The sequence below is a fragment of the Macaca fascicularis genome, chromosome 4 (assembly GCF_037993035.2).
Source record: "Macaca fascicularis isolate 582-1 chromosome 4, T2T-MFA8v1.1".
NCBI classification, from domain to species: Eukaryota; Metazoa; Chordata; class Mammalia; order Primates; family Cercopithecidae; genus Macaca; species Macaca fascicularis.
In genome coordinates, this window is record NC_088378.1 from 112614271 (window position 1) to 112628169 (window position 13899).

Below are 13899 nucleotides of genomic sequence, written 5' to 3' on the forward strand. Positions count from 1 at the left end.
TTAAATAACTAGAGTGCTTTCCAATTAGAAAACACACACACACACACACACACACACACACACACACACACACCAGCTTTAAGTGGTGAATATTTATGTGGTACTATGATATATTAGCATATAGCATAAATTTTGTCTTTGAGCATATTACATATTAGAAATTTCTTACTACACATGCAATTACCACTATTGGTCATCAGCAGAGCCAAGTCCTCATTTCCCTGTCTTTTCTTACAATCCTAAAGTATAACATAGAAGTTCTAAAATAAACTGGAACTGATTTCACTTGTGTAATTAGTGAAATTCAAATAAATTAAAATATTAAAATAGCATCTTTTATATTATGAGTTCTGTCGGGCTCTACAGTAAATGTAAGTGAGCCAGTCCTTTGTTGTACTTTATTATACTCTGTTCTAGGCACCAAGGCATTAGATTGCTAAAAGAATATCAACACTATCATTCTCCATTTTCATTATGTAAATTATTGGGTCAGGACAATTTTGGAAACATAGGGTTCTTATTGTGAGTTGGTTTTACTGAATCCTTTGAGTAACTAGTCAAGAGTTAGTTAATCCTTGGAGTAACTAGTCAGGAGTAGCTAATGTGATATCCATAAAGTTAATGAGAACTCTGAAAGCAACAGAAACTGTGCTCTATTTGATAATGCAGGTTGGGTATTTTTTATTAGTTTGCAAGGATTAGTCTGATTAAATGCCCTTTAGCCTGACCTTTCTTACAAAGGTGTGTGAAAATATTGAAAACACAGTTTGTGTTTTAACCAAAGAACTTATTCTATGGTGCATGACTTATTCATCCTCCAAAACCAAATCTGGTTGGGGCAAAATTTTCTATAATAATTCCATTTTTAAAATAATGTTAAAATTACTAGAACTCCATTAAAAGTGTTTTGGGGCTAGAAGTCGTGTTTACTTAAGTTAGGCAAATCAATTCAGTTATAATTTATTCAAGGGTAAACACAAAATATTCTATATTCAACAATCATTTTTTAAAGTTTTTCTGCTTACATTCATGTTTATAAAATGTTTGCATTTTCAAGGTTTCTCTGAGAATATTAAAAGATAATGTTGTACCTATAAAAAATTTGCATGTGAAATAAATGGAAAACATGTAGTAACACAGAGCCATCTATTGAAAACACGTGGATCTGATGCTGGATGAGTGTATATGTAGGGCCCTTGGTGTTTACCTTTATTTAGTCATATTCTGTTTAAAAATGGGCAATATTTTGTGAGTTAATTCTGAAGCACATTGATTTTTAAGGGTCAATATATTTATATATCTTTATTTTACAATATCCATCATGTACTAAGTACACAGACTTTTCTAAAGATTAGGTTAGAGTTTATTTTCTTTTGATTTTTTAGGTTACATAAATACATTGCTTTGTTAGAATGCATTTTAGGTATTTGATGAGGGATTACCTGAGGAACTACAAATAATAAATCTTTAGTTTTGATATTAACTAGAGAAAAATAACGTGACTATATTTATAATGACTTGAAGACGTTATATAATAAAGTCAGCACTTGGACAGCTCTCTGTGGTATCTTATTAATCCTGTAATCATAGAAAAGATGGCTTTGAATAATAAAGTAATTGTTGTTGCTGGACATTATAAGATTTCCTACACCATCTTCATTCATGAAACTGGGTTTCTGCACGTCCCTATCCTCACTATATGCTTCTAATCTCTTGATATGCAAAATGTTATTGTAATTATTGTAAAATATTTTGTTCTAATTTACATTTATTTGAAAATATTTACAGTTTTTTGGCTGTGATTGGCATCGTATTCATCCTTGACTACAATAGCAAATCGTAGCCACCTCTTTGAAGTTTGAAGCATATTTTCCCTTTATATCCCTGTTGCAGACCAGGTGCAGGATGCATGACCCATCAACTACTAAACATTCTGCACACCGATAAAATAGCAAGAACTTTTTGTATATGTACTCATTTCTAAATAATAGCTTCTTTGAAAGTAACGTAAAAATCAGAAAGAGATTAAGAAGAACATCCAGAAAGACACCAATACTTTATAGTCCCCTATTACACTTAGAATAAAATCCAAATAATTTTCATTCATCGAATCCTGGATGTTTGTACACATCAATCCCCCACTCTTATTGATTCCATTCTTTCCCATATTACAGTAGTCACATTGAAACCAGTCAATTCCAAAAGTCAGCACAGTTCTTTCCACCACAGGGCTTTTTCAGTGGCAAGTTCCCGTGCTTAGAATGCCTTTCTTTGCACATTGCACACACTTGGTTCAATCTTTTTCATGAATTTTCACCGTAAATATCAGCTGCTTATCGAGATTGTATGTTTACCCTAGTTAAAAATAAAGAAACTAATGTCTTCCCTTGTAGTATCTTGCTTAACTCCTTGGTTCTTTCTTGACCTTTATTGCAGCCAGCAATTACCGTTTCTCTTGTGTACTTGGTTTTATTTGTCTTCTCTCATTAGAAAATATCTTTGTGATGACAAGGAATGAATGTGTATCTTGTTCATCAATGTTTCTCCAATTTTAAGTACTGTCCCTAGACTCTTTTCAGTATCCAATAAACTTTTATTGAATGCACTCATGCACAAATAAATTAAATATTTAACACACAGAAAGGTAGGTTGAAGCAGTATAATCTGGATCTAAATGGTGCTAATATGGAATTGAATTTTAATCTCAACTTCAGCATTCACTAGTCATGAGACAAGTTCTCTGTTTTGCCTCAGTTCCCATATTTATACAAACAGAGAAAGTAATACTTGGCTGGCATCTTTCAGAGTGCTTCTGCGAGGACATATTGAAATAATTGATGTGAGGCACGTTACATTATTTAAACATTATATAAATAAAAGATAATCTCCTAAATTTATCTAAAAATTAAATAAAAAGGAAAATATTTAAATTCAGTAAGAGAAGTTGGAAAAATTTCAGCATATTTTATTTGTAGAAAAGTTGGCCCTCATTCTTCTACATCAAAAGTAATGGGGGAAAGAATCAGGAAATGACTGCTTATGAAAAGAGAACCCAAGACTTGGGGAAAGATTATTTCCTAGCGATTGAGGAATGCAAGTTACATTTATGGCCACATTGGTAAAAGAAGGATGGGGCTTTTTTTCGGTCACAGTTGGTGATATCATGAGGGTTTAACTTTCCTTTAAATAGAGGTGGGATAATACAAAGTAGCTCAGCAACAGTACCTGGTGAAAGAGACTGGCACATATACAACGAGGAGAAAGGGGAGAATTAGAGCAAACGTGATTACCTATGTTCTAGTCTCTTCTTCTACATGTCTTCCCAATTCCTTCACAAACTGTGACTAATGAATCATATATATATATATATATACATACATATATATATATACACACACATATATATATATGTTTTTAAATTAAGCCCCTCCCAACCTGCCTTCCACAGATAGGGTCTGGGGAAAGGAGGGACAGATAGGTTACCAGAACTAATTCAATATCCCAATGATTCTACACCGGAAGAATGTTTCTGCACAATATTTCTCCGAGCCGCTTTTTTTGTTTATCAATGAACATCCTACTGCCTATCTGAGATGTAGGTCATCGGAAATACCAGCTGCCGATCACATGCAGTCTTCATTATATTTCCAGACCCAGTGCGCTGCTGATTCCTGCACAACTGTAGTGCGTCTGAGCTGTGTGAGGGAAAGGAGACACCTGTGCCTTAGAGACGCAGGTGAAGTCCCATCTACCTTCCTGAGACTTTCGCTGGCGCTTTTCCACCCTCTCAGCGGCTCACTTCTCATCTCCATCTCCCCTGTCCACTTGGACTCAGACCTCTCTGTTTAACCTGGCGCTTTTCCCGCCCTCTCTCTCCTCTGCACCTTAGCTGAAGACACAGAGAGCTCCACAGAACTGGGCATGCCTAATAGCCAGGGAAGGCTTGGGCTGCAAGAAGAAAGCGTTTGCATCTTCCGAGCTCCCCTCCCCTCTGCAGCTGCCTCCTGCCAGTCAGGCGACCCGACGTGCACCACGGCCCAATGAGGGCCCGCGGCCTTCGCCAGCGCCCCGCCTCTCCTGGCATCACCACCAATGAGTGGTTGGCGGAGGTGGGCCGCGCCCTGTTCCCGCCTCTCCAGTTAAGGCCGCTGGTGTGAGCCCGGGCTCGGCGCGAGCGAGGGACGACGGAAGGGACGGGCAGGTGTGGACGCGGGGCCACGCAGCCCGACGGCGGGAGTCGCAGGTGCTGGGTGCATGGGCCAGTGAGGACGCACAGAGATCCCCTCGCCGCGCAGAGGAGGAGCAGCGCGGGAGCCAGGCGCTGCCCCACGACCCTGCGTCCGAGCGAGCGGAACCTCGCGCTTCGCCCGGGGACAGTCCGAAGTCCGCGCTATGGAAGAGGAGAAATATTTGCCTGAGCTGATGGCAGAGAAAGATAGCCTGGATCCATCTTTTGTGCATGCATCGCGCCTTTTGGCAGAAGGTAGGACTTGCCCCCACCGATGGGCACAAACCGCCGGCTGCCTATTTCACCCTTGGCTTGATTAGGGGAGTGAAGTTGGGGAGGGACTCCTGTCGCCGCCTTCGCAGAAACTGTCCCCCTGAAGATGCTCGTCTCAGAGCTCGGGCGGACAGACCCCGTTCTTGGGGCGGACAGCAGTGCTCCTTCTCCACGTCTTAATTTGGAGAAGACCAAAGCTACGGAGATCTAATGGCAGTGGCGATGTGACCTGTTAGGATCGTTGATAGAGAAACCGTAAAGTGTAACGCGGTCTACAGGGACATTTTCACTTCGCTGAGGGAGGGGAAAGCAGTTTGGAAGTCAATGGTGATCAATGTAGTGTTCTAAGAGCTTTTTGGCTACAGATCAGTATTTTTATTTTTATTTTTTACTGCATTTAGGAAGTGATGTTTGATGCCCTTTAATCAAAGTCTATCCTATGGAAAGTGTTAGAATTAACCTATGCATTAAACTGTGCATGTTCTTATATGTATGTTAATGTAGTAAGTAGAGGCTAAAGTGCTTATACATTTATTTGAAGTGTGATGATTGGGTACTCTGCGAGATACTGGTCCCTGGGAACGCTCTATAATTGATCAACTGTTTTACCAAGTGTGCATTTTCTTTTGTGTACCTGTAATGTTAAAGGAGATTTCGTTCCCAGAGGAACATATATGTCTTGTCTTTTGCATTGCTTTGAAAGGTTAAAAAAAAAAAAGACACACAAACTTTATTAACCAAATTACTCCGTTTATGTTATAATAATGCCATCTAAATACTCAAGACACCTATATCTGTAGTTATTTACACATGCCTTTTATAAAACAGCTGCAGATTTTTTTAGATGAATGCTTCATTAATAATGAATTGCTTCATCATCAAATTGGTTACAGTGCAGTTTTGTAGCTAAGGTTGTTATGGACTTACATACAGCAAAAAACTAAAAGGGATAACTTCCTCTACCCCAGCTCCTCAGTATTAAAAGATTTTTTTGAGACTTAGTTGTACCAAGGAAGAATAAATTCTGCTCCTCAATATATGATTTAAATCGGTGTTAGCTATATTTTTAATTGATGGATTGTTATTTATGTTAACAATAAAGTGTAAGGTTTTTTTTATGTTTAAATGCTAAACAGTTAGAAAAAGATTTATAGTCAAAACATGGAACATGTGAAATAACTGAACTGTTTTCAGGGAAAAAAGCTTGTTTTATAGATAAGTGGGAAGGTGAAATACAATTATGCCTACTACTTTGGTTACTGAATGAAAAAAATAGAAATTAAAGTGGAAAAGTAAAGTCAATAAAAATGCACTTTTTTGCTTTCTCAAAAAAGACAACTACATAAAAATAATAGCAAAATAATGAGTTAATAGATGTTTAAGATTGTTTGAAATGATTTAAAAGGCAAGTCTTACCAGTCTTCAGTATCTTTAATATATTTTGAATAGTCTTCAATGTATTTTCCAGAAATTTCTTTATGTAGCTGATAATATGTCTTTAAAGTGAAAAAAAAAAAAAAACACTTACAAATTGATCGTTCTCTCTGACCCGCTAATTAGAGTTCTATTTGAGACAAGTGGCTCAAAGATTAATTCATCAGTCATTAATATGAGTTATTGTACTTGAAGGCGGTCAAGCTAAATAAATGCGTACAAGAAACTCTTAACAGAGTGCATAAGTATTTCTTTGTCTGGTAAAGCAGTCAGAGAAGGCTATGCACTTGGTTCCTTAACATTTTATCTTTCCTAGGAACTTGATTTCTTGATATAATACTTAGGAACATGTTCTGATGTTCCTTGTAATTTGATTTTTTCCCAGCAGGGGGAAGCATGCCCTGCTTTTGTAAAGAATTAGAAGGAAAAGCTCCTGAATAGAGGAAAGCATCTAAGTAAGAAACAAAGAGGGTACCTAAATTTCAGAGAAATCAGCATAAGGAAAAGAGAATGGAGGAGGTTATAATAATCTTGGAGTACATAAAGAGTTATGCAAAAGGATGCATAAGTTTTAGATTACCTCAGTACTTGGGACTCTTTACATGTGCTTATTAAAGAGTGTAAGATGATTGTTCTTGGAATCTCAATGATCTTAATGTATATTTTATGGTATAGATCTTTCATTATCTTTCCAAAGGCCAGTTGCCAAGATGTCCACACATAGTTTCAGATGTCTATAGAAGAGTATCATTGAGGTGATTTTATTTCTTATACTTGAGAATGCACTGATTGAAGGCAGTGGCTATAAATAAACCTGACATAGATATTCATTTGGAGAGAAGGTGCATACTGAAGTACATTTCAGTCAGTACTGTGCAGACAGTGTCAAGCCTGAATGAGTAATAAAAATGATACAGATGATTCAGTTCTTCAGAATGATTTTCCGGAAGCTAATATCTATAAAGGCAGTAATATAAACCAATGAGCTTTCACAATGATTTATTTTGCATTTTGATTGGTGATAGATGCAAATCAGGGCTCAATTGACAGTGCTGCATGTAGAATTGAAGGCTGTGGGGTTGAAAGTACTAGTTGGATGTTTATTTGGGGTTTTTGGGGGGTCCATTGTAGTTTATTTCACTTGTTTCTGCTGTGTGTTTTCCATAAGAATGATTTCAATTGATTGTTACTCAGAAGAAATCTTGAATAATGTAGTTTGAAGTTTGTTTCTAGTATGCTTAAATAATTAAAATAATGTTCGTCCTGCGATTATAATGTTGTTTAGTTATCCACTTGTTATGGTAGGTGCTTTTGAATATGATAAAACAGCAAACTCAGGACTATCTTTAAAGTTCTACTCAGAGTCTGAATTTGGTTGCCAGATGAAATTACATGAGGTTATTTATATCTATTCTGCTTCTGGGAAGTGCATTAAACTGTGAATCTAGATACCTGGATTTGAATTCCACTTTAACCTCAACTGAATCTGGGTAAGCTTTCTTTCCCTGGGCCCAGTTTCCTTGTCTCTCAAATTAAGGAGTTGGACTAAGTGATGTATATGGTTTTTTTTTTTGTTTTTTTTTGTTTTTGCAATTCTAATTAAGTCTCAGACTACTGATGGATACAACGAAGTGATGTTTGTATATTCGGAACAAAAAATCAATGGCTGCACATTTTCAAAACTTTTTTCATTCTTTCCTAGTTTAATGATTAATAATATATTTATGGCACTAAAATGTAATTTGAGGTGTATATTTTATTTTGGGTATTGGGGACAGATTTATGTTCTTAAGTCTATTGAACTACTATTAATGTTTGAGGCCAAAAATATATATACATGAGAATATTGTCTGGAAATATTCTATGTCTGCTGACAGACATAGATCTGTTTGGATTTATATATTCAATTACAGTGATTCCATATTCTTAGGAGCATTAGAAATTTTTGTCCAATTGAGAGCGGTTTGGGGAAGACTTCCTAGCCTGAAATCTTTGCAAGCATTATATGACGATGTCAAACACTGCCAAATACCCCAGCAGTTCGAATGGTTTTCGAAAAACTGTAGGTGCTATTTTCAAACTTTAGTGAAAAGTTTGACTTCCCATCTAGACTTGGCCTTTATTTTTGCAGATATAAGTGAGATCTTAAAATATTGAGGAAGCAGGGATTAATACTTATCACAAATGCAAACTTGTGAGTTAACTACATTTCGGTTATCAAAAAGAACCATTTTTTGGTTAGATAGTGTTTCTTAAATATTTTTCATAAAGCTTCATATGTTTTTAAATTAAGGAAAGTTATTAGTGTCATGTCTAAAGCAGCTTCTGGTTAAAAATAGTATTCCTGTGACTCTTTAAAGTGACTTTTCTTTTGATTAATGTAATCACCTTTTTCTCCCAATAGATTTGGGATAATCTTACTTATGTTTCTTAAATAAAAGAAAAACATGGGCAAAAAATTAAATTCAAGTTATCTTTGATCTTCAATTAAAACAATTTATGATATAGTGGAAAATTTGTACTTTGACAAGAAAAACACTTAGGAGTGAGTATTGACACTTCTACCTACTGGGAAATATAGGATGTGTCATTTCCCCCCTCTCTGATACTCAGTTTCTTCATCTATATAACAGGAAAAGTAATACCTGCCAGGCAGAGTTCTTTTAAGATGGAAAAACAAATAAACAAACAAACTTCTGCTTGTGATGCCTGTGATAACATAAGCAGTATTTTTAAAATTTTTTATTTTATTTTATTTTATTTTATTTTATTTTATTTTATTTTCAAGACAGAGCCTTGCCCTGTCACCTAGATTGGAGTGCAGTGGTGCGATTTTGGCTCATTGCAACCTCTGCCTCCTGGATTCAAGCAATTCTCCTGCCTCAGCCTCCCGAGTAACTGGGATTACAGGTGCATGCCACTACGCCCAGCAAATTTTTGTATTTTTAGTAGAGACAGGATTTCACCATGTTAGCCAGGCTGGTCTCAAATTCCTGACTTTGTGATTCTCCTGCCTCGTCCTCCCAAAGTGCTAGGATTACAGGCGTGAACCACCATGCCCGGCTAGTAATTTTTATGTGTATAACAAAAATATAAGCAGAAATTAAACAAATGTAAGATGATGCACCTCAATTTGAGAAAATAAGTAAAATAAACACTTCCTTACTTTAGATTACTGCTGAGTTAAATTTAAATTCATAAAGCAAATTATGAAATAAATTACCGTATGAAAAATGATTAGAGTTTTAAAAATATCATGTTTAGTAAATGATCACTTGTTAGTCTTTAACCATGAGCTTGATTAGCCCTGATCCTATTTATTTCAAGAGTAATTTCAGACCTATTCAGACTTCCCCTTAAACCCACACGTTCTTCACTCTCTTCACTCTCAGCAGGTGATTTCATCATCCTTTTTATTGGAGGAAATGGATATATCTCTTCTGCTATTGCTTAACCTCCTACCACCTAAAAACTTCCATAGTCATCGTCACTGTCTTTCATTTCCAGAAGACCAAATGTTTCTTTTCTTCAAGGTTGACTTGCCACCCATATCCTTGACCTAAATGCTCTTCATCTCTGGACTCATTCTGTAGTTAAATCCTTTATTCAATATCTCCTACTCTTTTCCCAATCAACTCTTTCTTTATAGCAGCTGTCAACATGATTCAATCTGAATAATTTGAAGAAATAGAATACTTCTTTCACTTGCCACAAGTATTAAAAAATGATCTCTCTTGACATGTATCCTTCGTTGTTTCCTTCAAACTTCTGATAATACTAGTATATACTAACTGCCTCACTTTCTTCATTTACGTTTTAAAATTTATTCAGTTTGGCTTCTGTCTTCATCACTGTCCTGAAACTGATGACCCTAGTGACAGAATAATCTCATAATTGCCAAATCAAATAAATTTTTGCTGACCTGTCATCAAGTCTCTTGGCTGCACTTTCCACTATTGACCTTCTTCTGATTTCTTTCTACCTTCCTTGTCTTCTAGGCACTGTACTCTGCTGGTTTTACTTCCTTCTTTGACCGTTTCTTGCCCTCATCATCCTTCATTTCCCTCCTTCCCACACCAACACACAGAATGCCGTCACAGTACTTCATTTAAGGCTAAAGTCTCACCACGTCACACTTCTTAATAATTTCCATTGCCTGCAAGGTGTAGTCCATACCCCTTGACGTTCTTATAACATGCTTACCTCTCCAGAAGCATCTCTTCAGCCTTTCTGCTTAATTTCTCTCAGGTATACCAAACTGCTTATCGTTCACTCTCTAGACTCCCTTGACATTCCCATACCTATTCACAGAAAGCTAGATATCTTCCCCTCATTCCCATAATGAACGCCTCTAGATCACTGTCCAAACTGTTATTTTAGAATGATCAGGTTGTGCCTGTCTCTCTCACTAGTGAAACAGCTCCTCTTTGTCCGCTCTTGAGCAGAACTAAGTCTTTTTCATCATTATATTAGCAGCACTTTTCACAGTGCCTGGTATGTGGTGGTGCCAGGTAGAGGCCAAACGGGCTTTTCTCCATCAGACTTCAGAACCCGTCTCCTGTTGGCCCCTCTGCTACCTCTTCTGCATGTGGATAATAGTTGCCCTTCTCTCTGTCCTCTCCTATGTCTAAGGTGTTGCACATGCTAGGACCTCGCTTTAGAATGCCCTTTCTAGCTTCTCTCCGTGATTATAATTTATCTTCATTCAATTAAACTGAGTACTGCTATTCCTTCTTCTAGGAACCCTTTCATAATGGCTTCTCATCTAATTCATTATAAATTAAGTGCACTTCTGGTTTTATTTTCAACCTATCCACCATTTCTACATTGCAACATGCAATTCTGTTTTGGTTGTCTTCCCCACTAAGCTTGAAGGCCAGACTATGACTTCTGTCTGAATTTTTAATGCCTGCCTTCAGCCTCATATGTAGAAGGCCTCAATAAATGTTTATTAACTGAATGATGTTGACCTCATATCTTCCTTTTTCTCCTATTTTGTATTTAGAAAGTATCTCCAGAAACAAGTTTTCAGTAATTCTGTCATTTAGAATGATAATACTAATTCAGTCATATTTTATCTTTGCATAATGCAAAACCTCAGGAGGCCACTTTGAAAGTTTCCATTTGTTTCTAAGTCAATTTTGAAAAATTATTCATTTGCAGGAAGTTGGAAAGTTAGTACGGGGAAGTCCTGCTTTACTCTGTGAGGTCTCTGAGAATCTGCCCATTTGTTTCTTTGTTGTTTGGATTGAGGCTTTGTGTGTGTGTTTGCTTTTAATACTTCTGAGTTGCCAGCTTTTCTAGCACTCAATCTGGCACATACGCGGCACAAAGAAAATCTAGGAAAACCATAAAAATGTCATTCCCGAGTCTTGTGGTACTCAGACAATTGGCCTCCTTTTCTCTACTTTCTAGAAAAGAAAGTTTTTCTTATGTTTATCTGTAATGTCCCATCCCCATTCATTTATGTGTTTTAATTTATATCTTTATGAAATCTTTTGAATGAATATTAGGCCTTGTACATTAATATTAATATTTCATTAACTAGTTGTATAAGAATGAGCATGACCATGATAAATTCATCTGGATAATGGACACAGTAATATTCTCTATATTTATCTCATTTTAAGGTTCTTTTTATGGCCTGGTACCTGAGAGTGGGAACATAACTGATCATTATTCTCGGTTTCTCTTTATGTACACAGTCTATAGTGAAGCTGTTTGTTCCCACAGCAGCTGTAGAAGGGGAGGAAGTGAGGTTTGGAGGTAGTTCTTAGAAACCCTTGGAAATAACTGTAATATCATTGGCTTTCCTTATGCACTTATTTGAACACCGAATTTGATCCTTCTTTTTGGTTTGGCTATATTATAAGAAATATATCTTCATTGAAATTATATTCTGACACCAGTTTGATTTTTTTAAAGCTATAAACTGTGTAATATTTAATATATTCCATAGATCAAAATTTGATACTATTACCTATAAAGTGCTGAATTCCAATAAAATAAACATAATTTGGAAAATTGTTTAAAGGTAGAATACCCACTAATTGCTGATATTCTACATTAATGTTAGCAAATATCCATATTATATGACTTCCTCATTTTCTCAAGTGCAGAGTTCTGTAATGAGTGCATCTTTTATTTGCCGAATACTTGCGAGGTCATGGCCAAGCATCCTCTTGCTCAATTGTTTTAACTTTTTTGGGGGAAAGAAGTCATTTTTAGCGCATCCTCCATTTGACTCATGAACAGTAATTCCAAAAAGATTTTGCGGTATAGAGAGATAATAAACAATCATAAAAGCATTAGGCTATTTACTTTATATTTTAGCTATAGTTTGGAAGATTAATTCCATCAGACTAGTGCTCTACTTCATTTGACTACACAATCACACATGCCCTTGAATGTGTGTTGGTAAAAACTGCACATGATATGTGCTATTAGTAATGAAATATCAAATGTTTACTTTATGGGATTTATAATCTATAGGGGATTCAACTGTATACATATAGACATCTATATATATGTATATATGTATACATATATATGTGTGTATATATACACAGACACACACACGTGATATAAATAAGTATATGGAAGGTCCAATAGGTTTTACATAAATTTTAGAGACCACTGATACAGGAATTCAGAGAAAGTCATAACTTCGGTTGTTTATGGTAATGGGAGATTTATCATTATTACCATTATTATCTCAACATTTATTGTGAGTTTACTCTTTGCCGGACACTGTACTAGTTGATTTGCATGCATTACCACAAGTAATCTACCCACCAGTCTTATTGTGTAGTTATTAGTGTTAGTTTTACAAATTAGAAAAATTAGGGCTTAGAGAAATTAATTTATATCAAGTCTCACAGCAAAGAAATTGTACATGTAACCATTACACCACATTGTCTCCTATGATAGAGATCCAATGTTAGGCTTTGAAAGAAGGCCAGATGCTAGTATGCAAATTTTATCTAGAAGATCAATGTTGTTGTTGCCATTAACTTCTAAAATATGTTTCTGAGTGCAAATATTGGATGAATTATTATATGATATCATAAAATATAAGTATAGCTTATGAAAGTCAAATAAATTTATAAATGGGGAAATTTACCTTATTATAGAATTGAATTAAGGATCATCAAGACAGCCTACATTTCCGAATGACTTGTCTTGACTACTTTGTAGAGAGTTTAGTGATGTGGTAGCAGAGCAGAGGGAACATTTCAGACTTCTTTTGACCCAAAAAGTGATGGATAATTTTGTGTGGTTTGCTGAGGCACTTTTCCCCATATTTTTTAGACAACTGCTTGTATTTGCTGAATTCTTCTAGAAACAAAAGAACAACTGTAGGTCCTCTCTTGTGTCCTGAGGCGGTCAGGGTTTTGTTTAACATTTAGAAGTGAGCAAATTTTACATTTGATCAGAAGCAGAAAACAATATGGCTTGATTTAAATGTTATCTGCATGTTTTGAGGTATTAGAATTTAATAACTTTGAAACAGATTGACTGGTGTTATTGTACTGTTATCAGAAATGGCACGATCAGTGTCTGTTTCCTTTAAAACATTAAAGATTAGATTTTACTCTTCTTATAGAAAACCAGAATAAGTGTGTTTTCTGTTGAGCATATTTTTAGCAGTTTCATAGCATTGTATGCTAGATAATGATAAGCCCTGACTGCAACTTAGGAGAGGGAGCTTCTGTGATACAAACAAAATAAAGAGCCTGAATGAGAAGAAATTTGTTGAATTTTGAGGAGAAGAAAGGGGTGACTCAAGTAATGGCTGCTTTTATTGAACATACACAGTGGCTTAGGTCTTTATTTTTTATTTATTTTTTTATTATACTTTAAGTTCTAGGGCACATGTGCACAACGTGCAGTTTTGTTACATATGTATACATGTGCCATGTTGGTGTGCTGCACCCATTAACTCGTCATTTACATTAGATATA

General features: G+C 35.9%; 1 protein-coding gene across 23 annotated transcripts in view; it reads left to right on the top strand.

The window, feature by feature from the left end:
- The first annotated feature begins 4153 nt into the window (after positions 1-4153).
- KHDRBS2 (KH RNA binding domain containing, signal transduction associated 2) overlaps positions 4154-13899 on the top strand; it is a 634276-nt gene continuing 624530 nt past the window's right edge. For all 23 annotated transcript variants that reach the window (XR_010586373.2, XR_012434458.1, XR_012434459.1 and 20 more), the window contains exon 1: positions 4154-4483. Coding sequence is in view for 2 of the 23 variants with exons in the window: in XM_045391082.3 (XP_045247017.2) it covers positions 4393-4483 (91 nt within the window). In the remaining 21 variants the exon portion in view is untranslated. The remainder of the gene's footprint in view (positions 4484-13899) is intronic.